This window comes from Amblyomma maculatum, chromosome 10, assembly GCF_055883805.1.
Source record: "Amblyomma maculatum isolate TAMU_Amacu chromosome 10, ASM5588380v1, whole genome shotgun sequence".
Classification (NCBI taxonomy): domain Eukaryota; kingdom Metazoa; phylum Arthropoda; class Arachnida; order Ixodida; family Ixodidae; genus Amblyomma; species Amblyomma maculatum.
Genome location: NC_139353.1, coordinates 163,670,089 through 163,688,107, shown reverse-complemented (window position 1 = coordinate 163,688,107; position 18,019 = coordinate 163,670,089). Strand labels below are relative to the sequence as shown.

Genomic DNA, 18,019 nt, shown 5'->3' with positions numbered 1-18,019 from the left:
ACATTTGCCATCAACTTCATAAAGAGCACCTCTTTTTAGGGAGAAAGGATTGGATTCAGAGAGTTTGTATGCTTTTTATGTCGTTTTCGATCATGTCGCGTTTTCGCTGCCCCACAACCTTGCCAGCTATGCCACTAGATGGCGCTGGCTGTGCCCTCCGCGCTGCGCATTTCTTTTTGAGAAAATGGTTCTTCGGTGCGCATTTTTTCTATACGATCCGCACTGCGAAGATGTCTAGGCATGCGAAGCAAGTTATTGCAAACGTGTATGCTCAGAATAGAGCCCGTTACCGCAGGAACCACTCGGCTACAAAACGAGCGCGTAGTGATATGCCTCCTTTTTTTTTTTCTTGCAGACTACCTGCTTAGCTTTCGCTGCGTTGCACCTAATGAATGAAACGGAGTATAAGCATTTTCAACCGCATTGTGCTGGAAATGCGTTAGTAGTCATTGTGGCTCCTGCTTATTATCGGACGGTGTTACTTTCATGCTCGCGTCTGCTTCTGTGACAACCTGTTTAAACTCACTTACCAAAATACGTAATGAGATTGGTTTGGTGTGTTAGGGGTTGAGCGTCCTAAAGCGACTTAGGTTTCGAGGGGCGTTGCCGCCTCCGGAAATTTCGTCCAACCTGGGTTCTGTCACCCGCCAAGTTATCGCACGGTAAAATGTGGTCAGATTCGATAGTGAATTTCTCACCTTGAGGCGTGCTTACAGCTGCTTTTGTTCCGATGACTGCACTTGTGTTGACCTACGACTAGTCGTGTCTTCTTTCGTGGTCAGTTAACGACAGCCACGCAGAACAGCACACCACTATTGTACACCTGCTGTGTTGCTGGATAATAATTATGACGGCACGCCCAGCTTAGGCACGCGTGACATGACCGAAGCAGGTTGGGATCTTTGTTGAAATGAACGTAGTTGCGCAGAGACAATAAATAAATAGCTAAAATCACCGGCAGAGTTTCCTCTCTTCCCTTCTTTCCCTTACGATTCTGTTCAGGGTCCGTATTCCGAGTTTGCGTCATTATCGAAAGTGTCGCTAGCTCCCCGACCTCGAGTCATCTGATTGGTGGAAACGCCGGAACCAGACACAGTAGTGCCTTCCAAGCCCGCCGCGGTGGCACACTACCAGGGTTCGAACCCGCCTGCCCGCGGCTACGTTTCCATGGAGGCGAAACAGGGAGGCGGACGTGTGTTGTGCAGCGTCAGTGCACGTTAAAGATGCCCACGTGTTCGAAATTGCTCCGTAGCCCTCTACTATGACACCTGTTTCTCTCTTTTCATTTTCACTGCCACCTTCTTCATTTTACGTACGGCGCAATTCAGGTGTTCACACAAGAAGTGTGACAGTAATGCCGAAAGTTGGGCGAGTTGGTTAACGTTCATGATGGAAAATAGCGAAAAAAGGTACACGAAGGACGGAAGGGCGACACGGAAAAGCGCTAACTCGCAACTGCAGGGTTTATTGCTGAATCACGTAATTAATACCGGTCATTTGGGAAAAATAACAGAAAAAACGAAAAGAAAAAAGAAAAAAAACAGAGAGAGAGAAGCAGCCTCCTAAATGGGAAGCTAGGTCATGTCATAGACAGTAACACACAGTAGCACGTGCCACTCATTGCTGGGGAGGGAAGAAAGAAAAGGGAAGATACACCTAAGTATAGATAAGTAAAGTCAAGATAAAGTAGAGGTTACGAAATCAAATTCGCAATCTACCAAGTTAACCGACGGCTCGCTGACGCACAAATTTTGACATTTCTCTCTCTCTCTCTTTTTTTTTTCCTTTTTCTCTTTGATTTTTTTTCTGTTATTTTTTTTTTTAATTACCGGTATTTATTACGTGCTTGAGCAATAAACCTCAGTGGCGAGTTAGCGCTTGTCCATGTCGTCCTTCCAACCTTCGTGTACCTTTGCTGCGCTATTTTTCATCTTGAAGTGTGACCGATACTGTGGCTTTCGCTTCCCGGAATTTATTATTATTATTATTATTATTATTATTATTATTATTATTATTATTATTATTATTATTATTATTATTATTATTATTATTATTATTATTATTATTATTATTATTATTATTATTATTATCCTCATCATCGTGCTATGCGATGTCTTATTCAAGGTGAAATTGAGGAAAGCGCAACCTTGAAGAATGCTACCAGTATATAGCTCACGCTCTAGGATTCCTGTCGAGCATGTATTCACTGCAGTGCTCCTGTGCGTTGGAACGATGACCAGTTTGACCGGTCTGACAACTTCCTCGGCACGTATTCCGAGTTTGCGTCGTTATCGGACGTGTAGCTATCGCCCCGGCCTCGAATAATCTGATTGGTAGTTCCGCTAATCACATGACTAGATGTCAGGGAGGTAACGTGCTCTCTGAAAATGGCGCGAGTTTCGAATGGGCGCTCTGGTCCAAGGCTGACACTTGTTTGGACTGGCTGCTCTAAGGTTAGAGATTTCGCTGTGTAAGAACAATGGTGACGTGTCCGGAAAGGACACGATGGCACTCTACATAAGTCTGGCATTGAGGGTACGAAATGCTTGTTACATATAACCACAAAAAAGGTATTTAGTTTGGTATATGGCTTCCTTTCAGTCCTCTCGACGAACTTAGCTGAGGCTGGTTCGTTCAACGCGCACTTGACATCGCCGCAGCATGCCCCTGCAGTCGGCAATGAGCCTTTGCCCACCACGCGCCAGAGACTGCACTTGGACCTAAGAGCTTGGCCATGCACGTATGCTAGCAAAGACGCACGCACCTTGCACGCAACCTTAGGCTCCTTGGAAGCAAAAGGGGCCCTTATCATCGCAACATCGTGCCTTTTTTTTTTTTTTACAGCGAATGTTGTTTAGGTTTGGTTTAGAAATATAGTCAGTATTCTACCGCGGAATCAGCAGCGGCAGCACTAACACCGTAAAGTGAAACAATTTAATTACCACTTGCCGCTGTCTACCGGCGGAAACTAAACGGAATAATGAATTTAGTTTTGAAGGAGGGCTATAAATAAATTGGATTTAAGTATCCATTTTTTGTGCCCAGGTGCCTGTCCAATTACAGGGGGAGGAGGAGGCGACGGGTCGACCTTGTTGGCTATTAACGACACTGGAGGTATTTCCAGCTGGCTGCCACGTGAGGAACACATAGCGGGTGGGAACTGTGGAAGGAGGACGGTGGAGGGTAGAGGAACATGCAAACTGAATTTGGCTCCACGGTAGAAGGCAGGACTATAGATGACTCAATGGCTGCTATGACTGATTTTTCTTATTTATGCGCCAATGAAATAAGCCTTACTGTGCGATATTTTTTTTTTTTTTTCAGATTCCTTTTTAAGTTGCGATGCTAGATCTTTGCGGCGCGAACACTTTACACATGCGATTCTTTTACCTTAGTTTTGAAACCCTGGAAGTCGGTGCTTTTTTCTACAATGCAACTGTCCTCGTACGCGGGGAGAAAACCTCTTTTCGGGAAATATGCTAACGCATCGCTCTTGGTATCGTTTCAGAAAAAGCCATCGATGACCTGGAGATGACCGTGGTTCGCTGCAAGCCTGAGACCATCAGTGCCCTATGCAAGTCCACCAAGTTCAACAAGGACGAAATCAAGAGAATATACCAAGGATTCAAACAGGTTCGCCAGCGTTTGGCATTCCGTGCTGCCAGCTCTCATGAGCTCCGTATCTGATAGCATTTGAGAGGGGTCAGTGCTCTCTTTTTCACTCAAGAAATGGTATTGAAAAGGCATGCACGTGGTTGATCGTCTTAGGCAATGCCAACAACAGCCACATCGGGGGGGTACATGGTTCCGTTCGATCGCACTAACTGTTTAAAAGCGAAAGTAATCGGTGCCTCAAGTTGACCTTCCTCCTCTTCGCACGTGCAGTGCGCGAAGACGGCTGCTCTCGCTTCTGTACTTCCCATAGCTGCTGCTTCTTCACACACTTGGTGGTTAACTTTATTCGTAACAGCGCATACATGCACAAAAATACAACCTGCCTGATACAATTTCACACAGACCCCCGTCTTCCCTTTTTCTTTAGCAACACTGCTGCTCATCTATCTCGCCGTCTGGGACCTTCAGTTTCACTTTATTTCCGGCAAATATACGGGGTATGTGCGGGGTGTGGCGAGGATGACGGGATAAAAGCCTCACCAAGGGCAGTTTGACTGGCCTGTCTCCCCAGACAACATCACAGCTATCATGACTGTTAGGAAGCTCGGTACACGCATATATAATAGGAAGAATAACAAGGAGCGATCATTTCATATTTGGGAAAAATATACATACTAAGACAAGTGCAAAAAGCAAGAAGGAAACTGTGAATTCGTTCAAATACAGTCAGATTGTGCAGTGCTGGTTAGTAATTTCAAATATTTTTTTGTCTTCTTTAGAATACGGAGCTGCTCGCCTGTTAGCTTATATTGTTTCAGTGTACTTGGCAGGCAGTTTTGATATATCTGGAGACCATAGTTAGTATTTGATCGTGGAAGGTGCCAGTATTCATGATCGCGGGGGGAACGAGATGACACGTTAATCTGTACGTTGGCAGCAGCAATGTTCTATTTTTACGGATTTCCGATTTCAAGGATGCTTACAATTGATGCTCATTGACGGTAGAAAGTTTAGCAATCGTGTATTTACGGAATACTTCGGAAGTGTATAATTTTATGAAGCAATTGAAATTGCTCGAACTACAGTTTTTGCAAAGTAACTAACCTATTCATTGATTTCTTGGTGTCATTACCCCAAACCAAACGACAATTATGTAGATGAGATACAAAACTCGTGTTATAGAGCATTAGCTTTTAGGGGACGGGTAAAAAGTCCAGCACATTTATCAACTTACCTAACGCTTTGCGCAATTATACTGCCTGTGTGCAAATCCCATATCATTTTTAATGAAAAACGACACCCAGTGACTTTACTGAGGAAGAAAATTCGGTTTCAGTATTATTCCACTTCAGCTGTATAATGGGAACGTCATTTCGTTTACCTTGACAGAGAACTGCTTTTTGTTTGGAACAATTTATTTTTAGACTGTTTGCGCTTTACCATTTACACAGTTTGTATATGAATATGTTTGCGGCTTTAACAAGGTCGTTTCTATTGCTTCTTGTCAAAAATGTACTACTGTCGTCGGCATATATAACGTAATTTTTGGTGTTATCTAAACATACGAGGTCACAACGTATGCACTGAAAAACAGTGGGTCCGTAATACTCCCTTGAGGTACGCTATGCTTACTTCTATATAGTGAGGACATTTCATTTTCAATGTATATTGATTGATATTGATTTGTCAACCAGCTTTTAACGAAGAGGTACCACGAACTCCATAGCAAGAAAATTTCTCGAGTGAGATATTATGATTGATTCTGTCAAACGACTTTGAAAAATCCACAAACAGTCCTAGCGTTAGCTGTCTCCTTTCAATATTACCCAAAATTAGTTATTTTTATTAAAGTAGAGCTGTCTCAGTAGATAGACCAGTCCGGAAACCATAGTGCGATAATAGAATAACAAAATTAGCGTAAAAAAAAAAACTAGTGAGTCTTATGATGATTGTTTTTTGAGAGGTTTCAAAAATATTTGTATTAATAAGATAGGTGTACAATTTCCTAAGTTATATTCTTCTCCGCTTTTGTACACTACTGTCGCTTTAGCATTCTTTAGTTTCTCAGAAAACAGACCTTTGTTCAAAACTTGGTTGTAAATATTGGTTCTGTATGGGTCAATGAGATCAATTACAAAGCTAACCGGCTGCATTTTTATTCCTTCTATATCCTCGCTATTGATATAAACAGCGCGAACACGAAAACAAGGGACAAGAAACAAGAAAGCCACAGTACATGCGCTGACTCAATAATGAATAATACCAACTCGCCCAACAAAATATCTTGGTATATCCTCGCATTTGCTTTTTTTTACAGGCAAAAATAAATTAAAGACTTCATACTCGTCAGTAAGTTTCAAGAATACAGAATGTTCCCCGGGGCAGATAAATACAGCAGTGCGCCAGAATTATAAGGACTTGTGATTAATGATGGAAAATAATCATTGAATGTTTCTGCAAGAGCTCTTGCCTCGTACTGTTGAGCATCTATTTTTATTTGCAAAATTCCTGTCTGATGCCTGGAGGGCAGAACTGATCTAAGTTTTCCAACCTTGCTTAGAATCCGTAATTTCGTCGCATAGATGTGCATAATAATAACGCTTTGCGTGTTTCAAACACTTGTTTAATAAATTGCTTTAATTTCTAAAATATTTTAGAACTTCTGAGTCATGACTTGCAAGGGAATTGTGATACAGCCTTGTTTTCCCCTGTATCATATTTAGTATTTAGTTGTCTTCCAGGGCTTCCATGCACGTCTCGGTTTATTTAGTACATTATTGCTGTATATAGAACGAAACGGGGAAATAAAATGGTCATATGCCTCATTGGGCGGAGAATAACGTTGCAAGTCATCTCAGTGTGTAATGGCTATTTCATTTCGAAACAGCTGAAGTGTATTTTTTGTAATATCCCCTGAACAATAAATATTTCCATGTAATTTCTGTGCCTACAATTTTATAATCGGCAGCGACAACTATAGGTGAATGGTCACTAAATATACCCAACCCTTCCAAATACCCAAACAACGGAAGACGGCGCAAAGGACGAGGACAAAATAGATATACGAATGACACGGCCAGTGCCTCAGACAGCTGCATTTTATTTCGCGTCAAAATTTACCTTTTTCTAGGTCGATAAGCCTTAACACACGTGAACGCACACCCATTCGCATTCTGATACATGAATCTAATATATTAAGCATGATTAGAAACCACGTAAATCTTTTATGACCACCCGGAAGAAAAAAAAAACCGACAATGGCAAAAAGAACCAAAACTGACATCTCTACACCAGTATAATAAGCAAACACGCATTCCCGGGGCAAAACACTTAAATGTCTAAAATGATGAAACCGCAAGAGGAATGATACCAGACGACAGCAAGCAAGGCGAAAAAAAAAAGTATGCAGAATGAAGGGTTAAAACCGGAGTCCGCGTCAAAGGCATAGAAGGCAAGAAGCGTGACGAATGCGATAACAATGACCAGCAGAAAATGAAAAACAGCACGAACATAAGAAATGATATTCGATGACCAACGACAAAGGTAAAAAGTTCAAAAATGATTTACTCAGACCTAGCCTGCGTCAAAGGCATAAAGTGCAAATAGAAATGCTCACAAACAACGCCATATTGTCAAAAGAGAGCTGCACCAAACACCAAAAATATGAGCGACAATGAGAGAACTAAGAACAACCTGAACGCATCCTTCTAGAAAAGCGGTCTCTTTCTTGCCAAGCGTAATGGATGGCTTGCTGACGCATCTGCTTCCTTCTTTCTTAAAAAAGTAGAGTTCGAATCTTCCCTTTCCACTTCTCAAGACGCTTTTTTTTTTCAACCGAGGATGGCAATTCCAGGGAGCTTTGCAGTGATCCACTGGGATCTAACAATGCTAACACAGGGGCTAGTTGGTAGGTCATATTTGGAGATTAATGAGCTGCTTGCTAAACGAGGGGACGGATGAAACACAAAATACGATACAAGCGCTTGTGTTCTGTGTTATGTTGTGTTGCATCTGTCCCGTTGTTTAGCAAGTAGCGCATAAGTCTTTAAACATGATCCAGTAGGAAGCTTCATCGTGTCTCAGATTTCGGCAGTGTTAACCAGCGCGCTCATTCAAAGAACGACCTTCCTTGTAAATGTAAATGAGCCTGCAGTTAAAGGGAATCTGATAAACAAAGCGAGTCCTACACTGGGTGAACATTTTATGTTTCATTGTGCAATTCCGATCGCTCTTCCCGGTTATTCATGTCGGAAAGATTAAAAAGCTTCCCGGGAGCCAAAAGTGGGCCCTGAACGTTATGTCTGCCGGCTACTTTCTGAAGAGTATACGAAACCTTGAGAATGGACGTAATCACTGCCATGCATTGGCGCAAAACGGGATCTCTGCTTTGAAGGCCTTGCTTCAGCGTCTGCGAAATGGCTTCAGACACAGGAAAAACCACAAAAGATGGTATTCTGCTGCCTTTAACCGCTGAACTTAAGAGCTTAAATTTGACGAAACGATATGGGGCATGATTTGCTGAAAGTCCCTTTCCGTAACAAATCCTGCTTCACGAGCATCGAATGAGCACTGTAAAATGGGAGCAATCCTTTCTGTGAACGCGGATTATATATCCAACACAAGCTACCTTTAAGGTAGAACGAAAGGAAGAAGATGGTTTGCACGGTATAAAAAAGAACTGAACAAGGGTAGATAGGGTACGCCTCAGGTCGCAGATGAGCCAACGTTTCGACAAGTGGACTTGTCTTCGTCTGGGCATGCCCAGACGAAGACAAGTCCACTTGTCGAAACGTTGGCTCATCTGCGACCTGAGGCGTACCCTAAGCTATCTTTAAGATTGATTGATAGATTGACTGATTTAATAGGTTTAACGTTCCAAAGCTACTTAGGCTATGAGAGACGCCGTAGTGAAGGGCTCCGTATATTCCGACCGCATTTCATTTCATTTCATTTATTTTTTCCCCTAAAGGCCCGAGGGCATTACATAAGGCGGGAGCAAACTCAATAAGGAAGAAAGCAGAAACAAGAGAAAGAATGCATAGGTAAAACGAAACATTATGAAAAACAACAATAACACTATACGTACAATAAGTAAATGCAAATATATGTGATATGCATGAGAAAAAACGCTTTCATGAAACTGGTTAAACTTGAGCTGGTTGGTACGTCAGCGATGGCAACGTCAGCAGAACCACAAATACACGCAAAAAAAGTCAAGACAAGATAAGCACCATCCCTCCTGCGCGCCCACAGTTCTGCCGACGTCATCAGCGATGTCTTCACGAATGATGGTCGTTTAATTCATCTTTTATATCTTTTATAAACCGTAGCCTGTGATCCAAGAACTGGAGTTCACCATTAGTTGGAACCTCTTTGATGAAACTTAGACCATAGCTGTCGTTGGAGAACACGGACATACTCCTCGCGACTGCCGCGTCTAGCTTATGCTCTAAAATGACTTTAAGAATTATCAAGTGATTGATATATCTGTGTACCGAAACTAAGTGCGGATCAGCAAGTTAGCGTCTGATGCCGGCTCCTACAACAAAGAGGAAAAAATATGGCAGAGGACAGGCGCTACATAATAGCCAGTGCTACAGAATTGCTGTTCCAGTTCAGGTAAAATTCCAAGAACGAAATGAAACGGTTAACGCGTACTCCTGCTACATTCTAAAACCGGACTTAAGCCAGCGGACTGGATGGTTTCCCTGACCGCGCTTAAACATCCTTGGTGGGAAATATGAATACAAGAGCAGTTCAGGGCCGATGGAGAACCCGGTGTAGTTCTTGGGGAGCAAAGTCACATGGTGTGTCGGCACCTCGCGCGATCTTGGACGCTGCCATGTCCCCCTTTCCAAAACAATGGCGCACAGTGGAATATGTAGCTTCTGGGTCTTTACGGTGAGTACCTTCGAGAGTCCTTTTTCTTCCTGGGTCAGCTTTTTTTTATCCTCTAGGTGCAAATCGCCTAGGTGGCATGTGTGTGGATTGGCTGTTATGCCGTTCGGTTTCTTTAGGGAGAAGGATTTGACTGCAATTCAGAAGAACTTCCAACAGGTGCCGTTTAATGTGCGGACACAAAAACCTCAAGCTGTTTGCAGCCCTGCGAAAGGCAGGGGCGACCTGGTCTAATCAGGATCATGCACACTAAAATAGCTAATTGTGCTGCTACTCAACTATCACACTCCGAAATTGGTGGGGGTGACAGTAGAAACATACTTATCTATTATAGTGCACATGCGCGAGAGGCATTTAGGAGCAAAAAAAAAAAAAAGCCTATAGCAAGCATGATCCTGGTTGGGCCAGGGCTCCGCTGCCTTTCACAGTGCTGCAAACATCTCGTGAGACGAAGTATAGGTGATTCTCAAACCACAACCAGGGTCTAAGTTTCACCAAAGAAGTCCCAACTAACAGTGAACTCTAGTTCTTAGATTTCATGATAAGGCTTCTTAAAAATGACTTTGTCGGAGGTGCAATCTGCTTTCAGAGAATGGATTGCTCCCACTTGACCGCGCTCCTGCTGGCGAAGCGGGTGATTGTTAGACTCCCTGCAATGGGCTCTGAACAAACCATGCCCCCATATGGTTTCGTCAAATTTCAGCGCTCAAGTTCAGCGGTTAAAAGAAAGCGGGGTACCCTTCATGTATACTTTCTTTTATGTGGGAGACCATTCCGCATAAGCTGAAACAAGGTTACAAAGTATGGAGCATGCTCCTTCGTGGCTCTGTTATGTACTACGACTGCCGCTGACTTGTGAGCGTTGCGTACGCGAGCGTCGGGGTAGATGGAAAGAACAATTACAAAGTTCAATAATGGATAAGGTGTCTACTTACTTTTTCAGTATATTTACCGGCCAAGCGCGCAAAGCGCTAAAGCAGCAGTGGCTGATTTCATTTCTTTCACTGAATGCTGGCTCCCACCATTCCCGCACACGGAGCAGTGAGAGAGACATAAGCGAAGACTACTGTGAAGGTAGTTCAAAATGCACCCCCGTTAAAGACGTCAGTATATGTTATTTCCAGTAGCGAACTAACCACGTTCATTTGTTCTCAAGTTTTCTTTACGCTGTAACTCCTGCTGTAATAGGCCCTTCTCGAATTTGGCAAATATTTTGAGATGCTGATTTTTTGGAAATTGTTCGATAATTCCTGCTGTTTTTTGCTTGTAGTCCAGCCAAGTCATTTAGATCGCGATCTTGCGAGACTTATGGAAACAAACCACTTGATTAGTTCTGCAGTTTTGAACAAAATGTCAGGGCATTACAAATGCTCCATCTATATCTAATCGTAAGGCTGTGGTTCAAATGAAAGACCCTTGTACGGCTCAAAGCAGAGAACAGTTGGCAAACTGTGCACACATCTCCGATCGTGCAATAAGTTCTGGATCATGGCAGCCGCACTGATCTCACTCTCTTCGCCATTTTCCAGTCCTGTCCCAGCGGCCTAGTGAACGAGAACACATTCAAGGACATGTATTGCCAGTTCTTCCCCCTCGCAGGTAAGCATCCTTCCTTTGGAACTGGGCATGCAGTGTGAGGGAGACGATAAATATCCAGAAAAGCACGCAATAGTATCCCGTAAACCAGTTTTATAGATGGTGTTGGGGTCATCTGGATTACGTAATAATGACGAGAATCTGGTGAATGCCGAATCTTCAAAATTTTGTTCCGAAAGCCGAATTGACATTTATGTATTTAAGTAGTGGCTGAACTGGGAGTCAGCTAAGTATAAATCCTGAAGTGGTGGCATTGTTTAGGGACAGGTTCTGGGAGAAGGCTGTTTAGGGGAAGTCAGATTTTATCTCTAATCAAACGGATAACATTTTTTTAGCATTAGGAGCAAATAGTTACACGGAATTCAGCAGCCTAGAGAACGCATGTGCCACTGTGCGCATCCCGCACTTAGGTCGCCGTATAACCGCACATCTCAATATGGGCTGCAGCATTACGCACAGTGCGCAACACTTGCATTGTGACAGTACATTCGAGCTAGTTGGTTTCATACCAGCTGCGTTTCCGGTCGCAACCCAGTAACACTTAATGCAGGTCATAAAGTATACACGCAGGGGTATTTTGACTAAACTGAGCAGCAGTGATAATGTCTGCACCCTTATGTAAGAATTCTTTGGTATTCTTTATGTAATACCGCTGCAGGCATACCCTGAGTCAATTTTCTTCAGAATAGTAAGTGGGTCATGCTTCGCAGTCGCTCTAATTTTGTGTGGCCTAATTTAAAATTCACCTTTTCTCCTGAGACGTAAAAAACAAAACGGACATAAAAACAATTCAAGGCATTCATTCAAAATAATTCGGTCTTTCGTCTCGCTTTGATCCTTAGGCAAAGTTTTATCGGAATTTGGCAGGCGAAGTAAGTGCCGTGATGCGCATGTTGCAGGCGTAATGGTGTTCAGAAAAATTTGTCTTGGCTGATTTGCGTAACTATGGATGCTTCGCGATAAAACGGATGAACAACATTTTAACAATTCCCAATGGATCATTCTCTTTGAGTGGATCTGTAATTTTCATTGCGAGGAAATATACAAGCCCTAAATATATAATACAGAACAGGAGATTACTGGCAAATGCGCAAACTTTCACCTGAGATTTATTGCTTTTAAGGAGAATCATATACAAACACATAAAAACGCATCAATTTCGGAATAACAAATTTTGGAAAAATCATCTGGATATTTTTTCTTCTTTTGCTTTTTATTGTTTTGAAAGGACAGGGTCCGATAGGGTGTACATAACGCATTTTTGCCTGTCCTTCCCAAGTTTTTTTACCCGCTGCAGAGAAACAAAAAACATTTCCCTTCACTTCACTTTACTCGTAAGATAAAACTGAAATTTTGCCCCACTAACTCATTCACCTCCTCTTTTCTTAAGTACCTCATTGTAGTTCTATATAACCCGCCCATCATATGCAGCCGCCTTTGCAGTTACGGGACTTCTACATCTGTCATATGTGATGGGGAATGTAGCGGTAAAAACAGCCAACAAATAAAATAGAACGCTACATAGTGCCAAGAATTCACGCACACAAGGTGTACGAGGCAAGGTTTGCCGTACATCATGAATAAAGTAGCTAGAAACAGGACCTTTTTCTGGAGAATGTAAGGCTGATCGGACAACGTTAGCCACTCAATGCTATGGCCAGAGCATCCGAGGATCATCGACGTGTTTTGTACATGCAGGAAGTATTCCACTGTTTACATTAACAACGGATTACACTAGTGAAAAAAGGCCTCACTATCTTACATCCGCAGTCATAAATTCACCGCGCTGTTTTTTTTGTTTTTGTTTCTTATTAATTTGATGCTTTCATTTGTCGGTTTTCAGTATTTGGAGTTTTCACCATTTTATTAGCCTCTTCCTTTTATTTAGACGCGTGAGGCTGTGGGTTCTCCCCCAAAATAATTCATTTGTAAAAAGCGCTTCTTGCCTTTATTTCTGTGCTTATTCAGATGAATGACATGTAGCAGCTTAGAGTCTAATTTATGATGCCCACCCAGCTACCCTCCATTATTTATCAGCAAATTTGCTAATAATGCAGGGACCATGACACCAAATAAAAACAAAAAAGATCAATACTTTTAATGCGGAAGCCTTTTTTGAGTGGCACGGTCAAAATGTGCCCTCACGAGTGAGGAAGAAAATACGAGAAATAAGCAAATTGCGTTCACACCAGGACTAGAACAGCCACTCATCCGTGGCCCAGCCTAGCACGCTAACCACTACCGTACGCCGACGTCTTCAGAACGAGTCCGTAATTCTCCTAGTGTAGCGTAAGGACGCCGGGGGCGTTGAGAGGAAGGACAAATGACGAAGTGGTTGATAAAGTTAAGCATTATGGGAACTGCCACAACCCCGTTTCAAAGGGAACGCTCTTATAATCCATCCAGTGTTCAGCCGCAATGGGGAAGTGGTTAGGGTCCTCGATTGCTGTGAACAAGGATGCGGGATCGAATCCCTGCCGCGGCGGCAGCTTTTCGATGGAGGTGAAAACAAATCGGCCGTATGCTGTGCGATGTCAGTGCACGTTGCCGCATGGTCTAAGTTTCCGGAGCCATCCACTACGGCATCTCTCCTCTAACCTGACCTACTTTGGGACGTTAAACCCTGTAAACAAACTAAACTAAAGGATCCATCAACTGCGGCTCTGAGGAGGAGGAGGGAAACGTTATCGGCGGGCGCATGCTCGCAGCGCCGCTCGCCCGCCGTATATACGACTCCGCGTGGGCTCATATGTAATAAAAATAAAAATGAAAAACAAAATCAAAAGCATGAAAAATTCAATATAAATGATAAAAGCTAAACTAAAAACAACAATTAAAAAAACACTGACAAAAAGTTAAGTAGGCACACTAAATTCGCAGACGTCGGAAAAGCAGCGAACCGCAGAACTAGCTCATAACAAAACTAGGCATGGAACGCGCAAAGCTTTCGCATTTTATACTAGAGAAGACTTGAGCGCACCATTCGACGTTTTGTAAAAACTAGCCACTCTGATATTGAAAACGCACGGGAAAAACGCACTGAACATCAAACGCTAAATTATACTCTCCGTAGATAGAAACAGGCCATAATAAGTCACTACTGACTTGTTATTACTAAGGTAAACTTTAGGAATTGCAAGTTATATTGTTATGATATTAGTGCCATACATTATTGTTTCCAGACACCACCCAGTACGCACACTACGTGTTCAAGGCCTTGGACAAGGACAGGGCTGGAACCATCAACTTCAAGGCAAGGCTCTATCTTTCCTTATTCACGAGACAGGATATAATATTTTGCCCGTAAACGAAACAATGCAATACGTATAATTGATCATTCAAGCTTTGACGCATGACATTGCAATGCTGCTTGCCGTGACTCGCAGGCTAAGCAATTTGTCTACGGCGACCAAACTCTTGTGCTCAATTCCTAGCCGCGGTGGTTATGATTCTATTGACTGAAAAGAGAACTAGTTTTTCTTGGTGGTCAATTTAAACAATTCGCGGATACTTCGTGAAGCCTTTGAAGGTGAGGTCGGCTTCGTCGTAAGTCTTTAGATATACTGAGAGAGTGCGCATCAGATAATAGGATGCCAATAGGAAAGCCAGCTTACAGATCGAGGTGAAAATTTTGCGTTTGCGTTAGCGTTTCTCTGGTCTCCCTCTCTAGGTTCTTGTTTTAGTGTGAAAGCACTGCCTTTAGACGCATATTAGCTGATGCAGGATGCTGCTTCGTCGTTTGAGCAGGTGGACGCTGTGCCTAACTACAGGCAGAAAAACATAGAGAGGTGAAGGTGTTTTATTTCGAAAGTTCAACCGGCGAAACAGCTGCTAGGGCCGCTAATAAATCACGTCTGCATATGAACTCCAGAAACAAGGACCAGTAATTTATGTTGTTTATAGTTGGTTTTGCTATGGGCACAACTATAGCGGACCAGTCTTCAGATGACACCTTTGAACTTTCAAAGTTATCAACCATCGGGCACATATCTCCCAGAAAAACGCGCTTTTACAATTATTGCAGCCCTATATCACTTTTCTTGGTTGATAGGCATTGCAATATTATTATTTATTGATTTTGTTTCCCGTTTAAGTTTTGCCTCGTGGAAAGGCTCGAGGGGAATCTGTCAAAACTGAGCATAAATGACGGTTAGTACTTCGAAGCGCAACAGTAAGAACTGTGCGAGTTGATTTATTAATAGCCATGATAGCAGCACAAGGGAACACATCTAAGAATAAAAAGCGGACAACAACGCAGAATGTGTCATGATTGTTCACAAATAATCTTTACGATGTTCTTAGGTGCTAGAACTGTAGAGCCTGACAAAGCTGCGCATGTTTCGTCGGTTTTAGTAAGAATCATAGCTGCTAAGGTTTACCTGTGAATGTCTTGTGGTAAAAGTTCAGCCTTTTATTAGGCGGTATAACGCTTGGTACACACTCTTGTCCATTCCCACTGACAAGACTGCAGGGCACTATTCGTGCATACAAAAGTTGATGAATAATTAGAATTGGAAGTGCAGATGTAGAATAAGAGAAGCAGACAGCAGAAAGCGATCCTTTGGAGATTTAACCTGTCTGCACGATTGCTCGCCTGCAGTTGCAGGTGTTTATTCGGCACAACTCTACAGGAAGAGGAAGAGCCCTGCTTCTGTCTAATGTTTCGTCGCAAAACAACAGCAATAACAACCGCATCCACCATTCCGCTCTTTGCAGGAGTTTGTGATGGGCCTGTCGGTACTGTCCCGCGGGTCGCCTCAGGAAAAGCTGCAATGGGCTTTCAACCTGTACGACATCAACAAAGACGGCGCGGTGACACGCGACGAGATATTCGAAATAATCTCCTCGGTCTACAGCCTGCTTGGACGCTACACGGCTCCCCATGCCGACGAGCAGTCGGCCAGAGACCACGCAGCAAGGGTCTTCCAGGTCACTTTCGCTCTATTACACGTTCAAACAAATAACAACCTGGCACAAAAAAATATATATACGTCGACATGTACTCGGCGATCGCCGTCATAGGCCATCACTCCCTTGTTTTCACAAGCTGCGTGTCACAAAAACGACATGTATCGATGGATGTTTCGTCGAACAAGAACAATTTGAAAAACTTCCTCTTTATTTGAGATTATTACTCCCCCCCCCCCCCCCCATTCCCACACTAAAACACCTTTGTATCGCACTCGCCGCAATAATGTTTGAAAAATTCCGGCCGGTAATTGACATGTGCACGCGCAGCTAATAAAACTTGATCTACACAGCTCATTGAATTTTGTCTGCAGGCAGGGCACGGACCTACCAAATATATCAAAACAGGAGACAAAAGTTTCTTTTTCTGAGCGCTTTATTGTGCACAATTTTATCTGATTCTTAGACTTCTGAAGTTTTACTTTGGGTTTTGCTGGCATTTCAAAACTGTGAATCCCGTTGATACTTGATTCTGCTACTTCTGTTTGTATGCGAATGTCTGTATTTGTACGATTACCTTTGATGTGAGATATGCTCTCTTAAAAAAGTGGTTATAGTTCTCCTATTACCAGAAGAACACCGAATGCGTTTCTTTTAATTTTCCTTTCTACTACATATTGTTTCTTTTTCATTATCATCGGTTTTCACATTTATGTGCACTTTGTAGGCTCATTTGAATGCTTGTTCGGCCTATTGCTTTCTATGTTTTGTTGCTGTGTAACAAAAAGAAACCACCCCACTATGATACTGCGTCGGAGCTCTAGAGTTGAAAGAATCATTATGTTGCATATAATATCCGTTGACTGGTTACCAGGCAATAAAACAATCTGAACGAAGCCCTGGCCCTCTCTTGAAAGGTGCAGGCGCCATGAATCGTATTGCCTCTGCTTATTAGTGACAGCAGTTAAAAAAAGTCATTGCCAGGCTATCGTGATTGATGAGTGTGAAGGACGTACAGTGTTGCTCGGTGGAGCCAGCTTGTTTCCGGCTTTAAGGGCCGAGCAGAGGTGTTTCTATCGGGCATGACAAATGGAGATGGGGGCGCCACGACTCCACCAGCCCATAAGGCGCTAATAATTCATAGTTCATACTTACGTTGGGGTTATTTGTTAGGTTTATTTTTACATTTATTAAAATGTTCTGAATTGGTCGCTTTGACATTTATGTTGCTCTTTTTTAGCAATTTATTTATGCAATATGCAAGATATATATATATAACCACGAAATAGCTGAGAAAGCGATAAACAAAATCAATTTCTTCAAACATCTCATATCGCACTAGGCGATGTTTTCCTAATGAGTACGGATTATTAGCCACATGTGCATTTAAGTGTGTTCTAAGCTGCATTGCACAAGAATTTCTATAGGCAATGGAGCTTAAGCTTCAGCGCAGACACAATGCCTTTACACAGATATCTTGGCGAGTTGGTGAAAATGCATAGCTAAAATGAGCACATTAGACACGGAGACAGATAGGAGAAGGGAATTAACGAGCGCTCACTTCAACTTCTTAACTCCAGGAAGCAAACACAAAGCAAAAAAGTAGAAAACCAGAAAAAATGCTAATGCCACTACGAGTGACAGAAAAAAATAAACATACAGACATTTAAAATGTAAAAATAAAATAATAACAATAATAATAATAGAAACAATGCACAATAAATAAATATTCATCAATGCAAACAAAAACCAAATTAGAAATTAGGTCACCCAGCACACACACCACAAACTAGCACCCGCTTTGACCGAGAGATTGTTTTGCTTTGGGCAAGTGGATACCGGTTGTTTTTATTTATATTGGTTCTGCTTTGATATACATTTTTGTTTTTTTTATCATTTGTATCCTTATTGCTATTTTTTCTTTCTTATATAATTTAACTCATTTTAAATTCTTTTATTCGTCACTGTTGTGGCATTAGCGTTTTTTTTCTGGTTTTCAACA

The 18,019-nt window shown here is 42.4% G+C and overlaps 1 protein-coding gene across 1 annotated transcript in view; it reads left to right on the top strand.

Annotated features, from left to right (window-relative positions):
* Positions 1-18,019, top strand: part of LOC146177830 (Kv channel-interacting protein 4-like) — an 83,881-nt gene that overhangs the window by 53,995 nt on the left and 11,867 nt on the right. The window contains exons 2-5 of the mRNA XM_084581691.1: positions 3,509-3,633; positions 11,043-11,112; positions 14,292-14,362; positions 15,826-16,038. Coding sequence (XP_084437817.1) covers positions 3,509-3,633; positions 11,043-11,112; positions 14,292-14,362; positions 15,826-16,038 — 479 coding nt within the window. The remainder of the gene's footprint in view (positions 1-3,508; positions 3,634-11,042; positions 11,113-14,291; positions 14,363-15,825; positions 16,039-18,019) is intronic.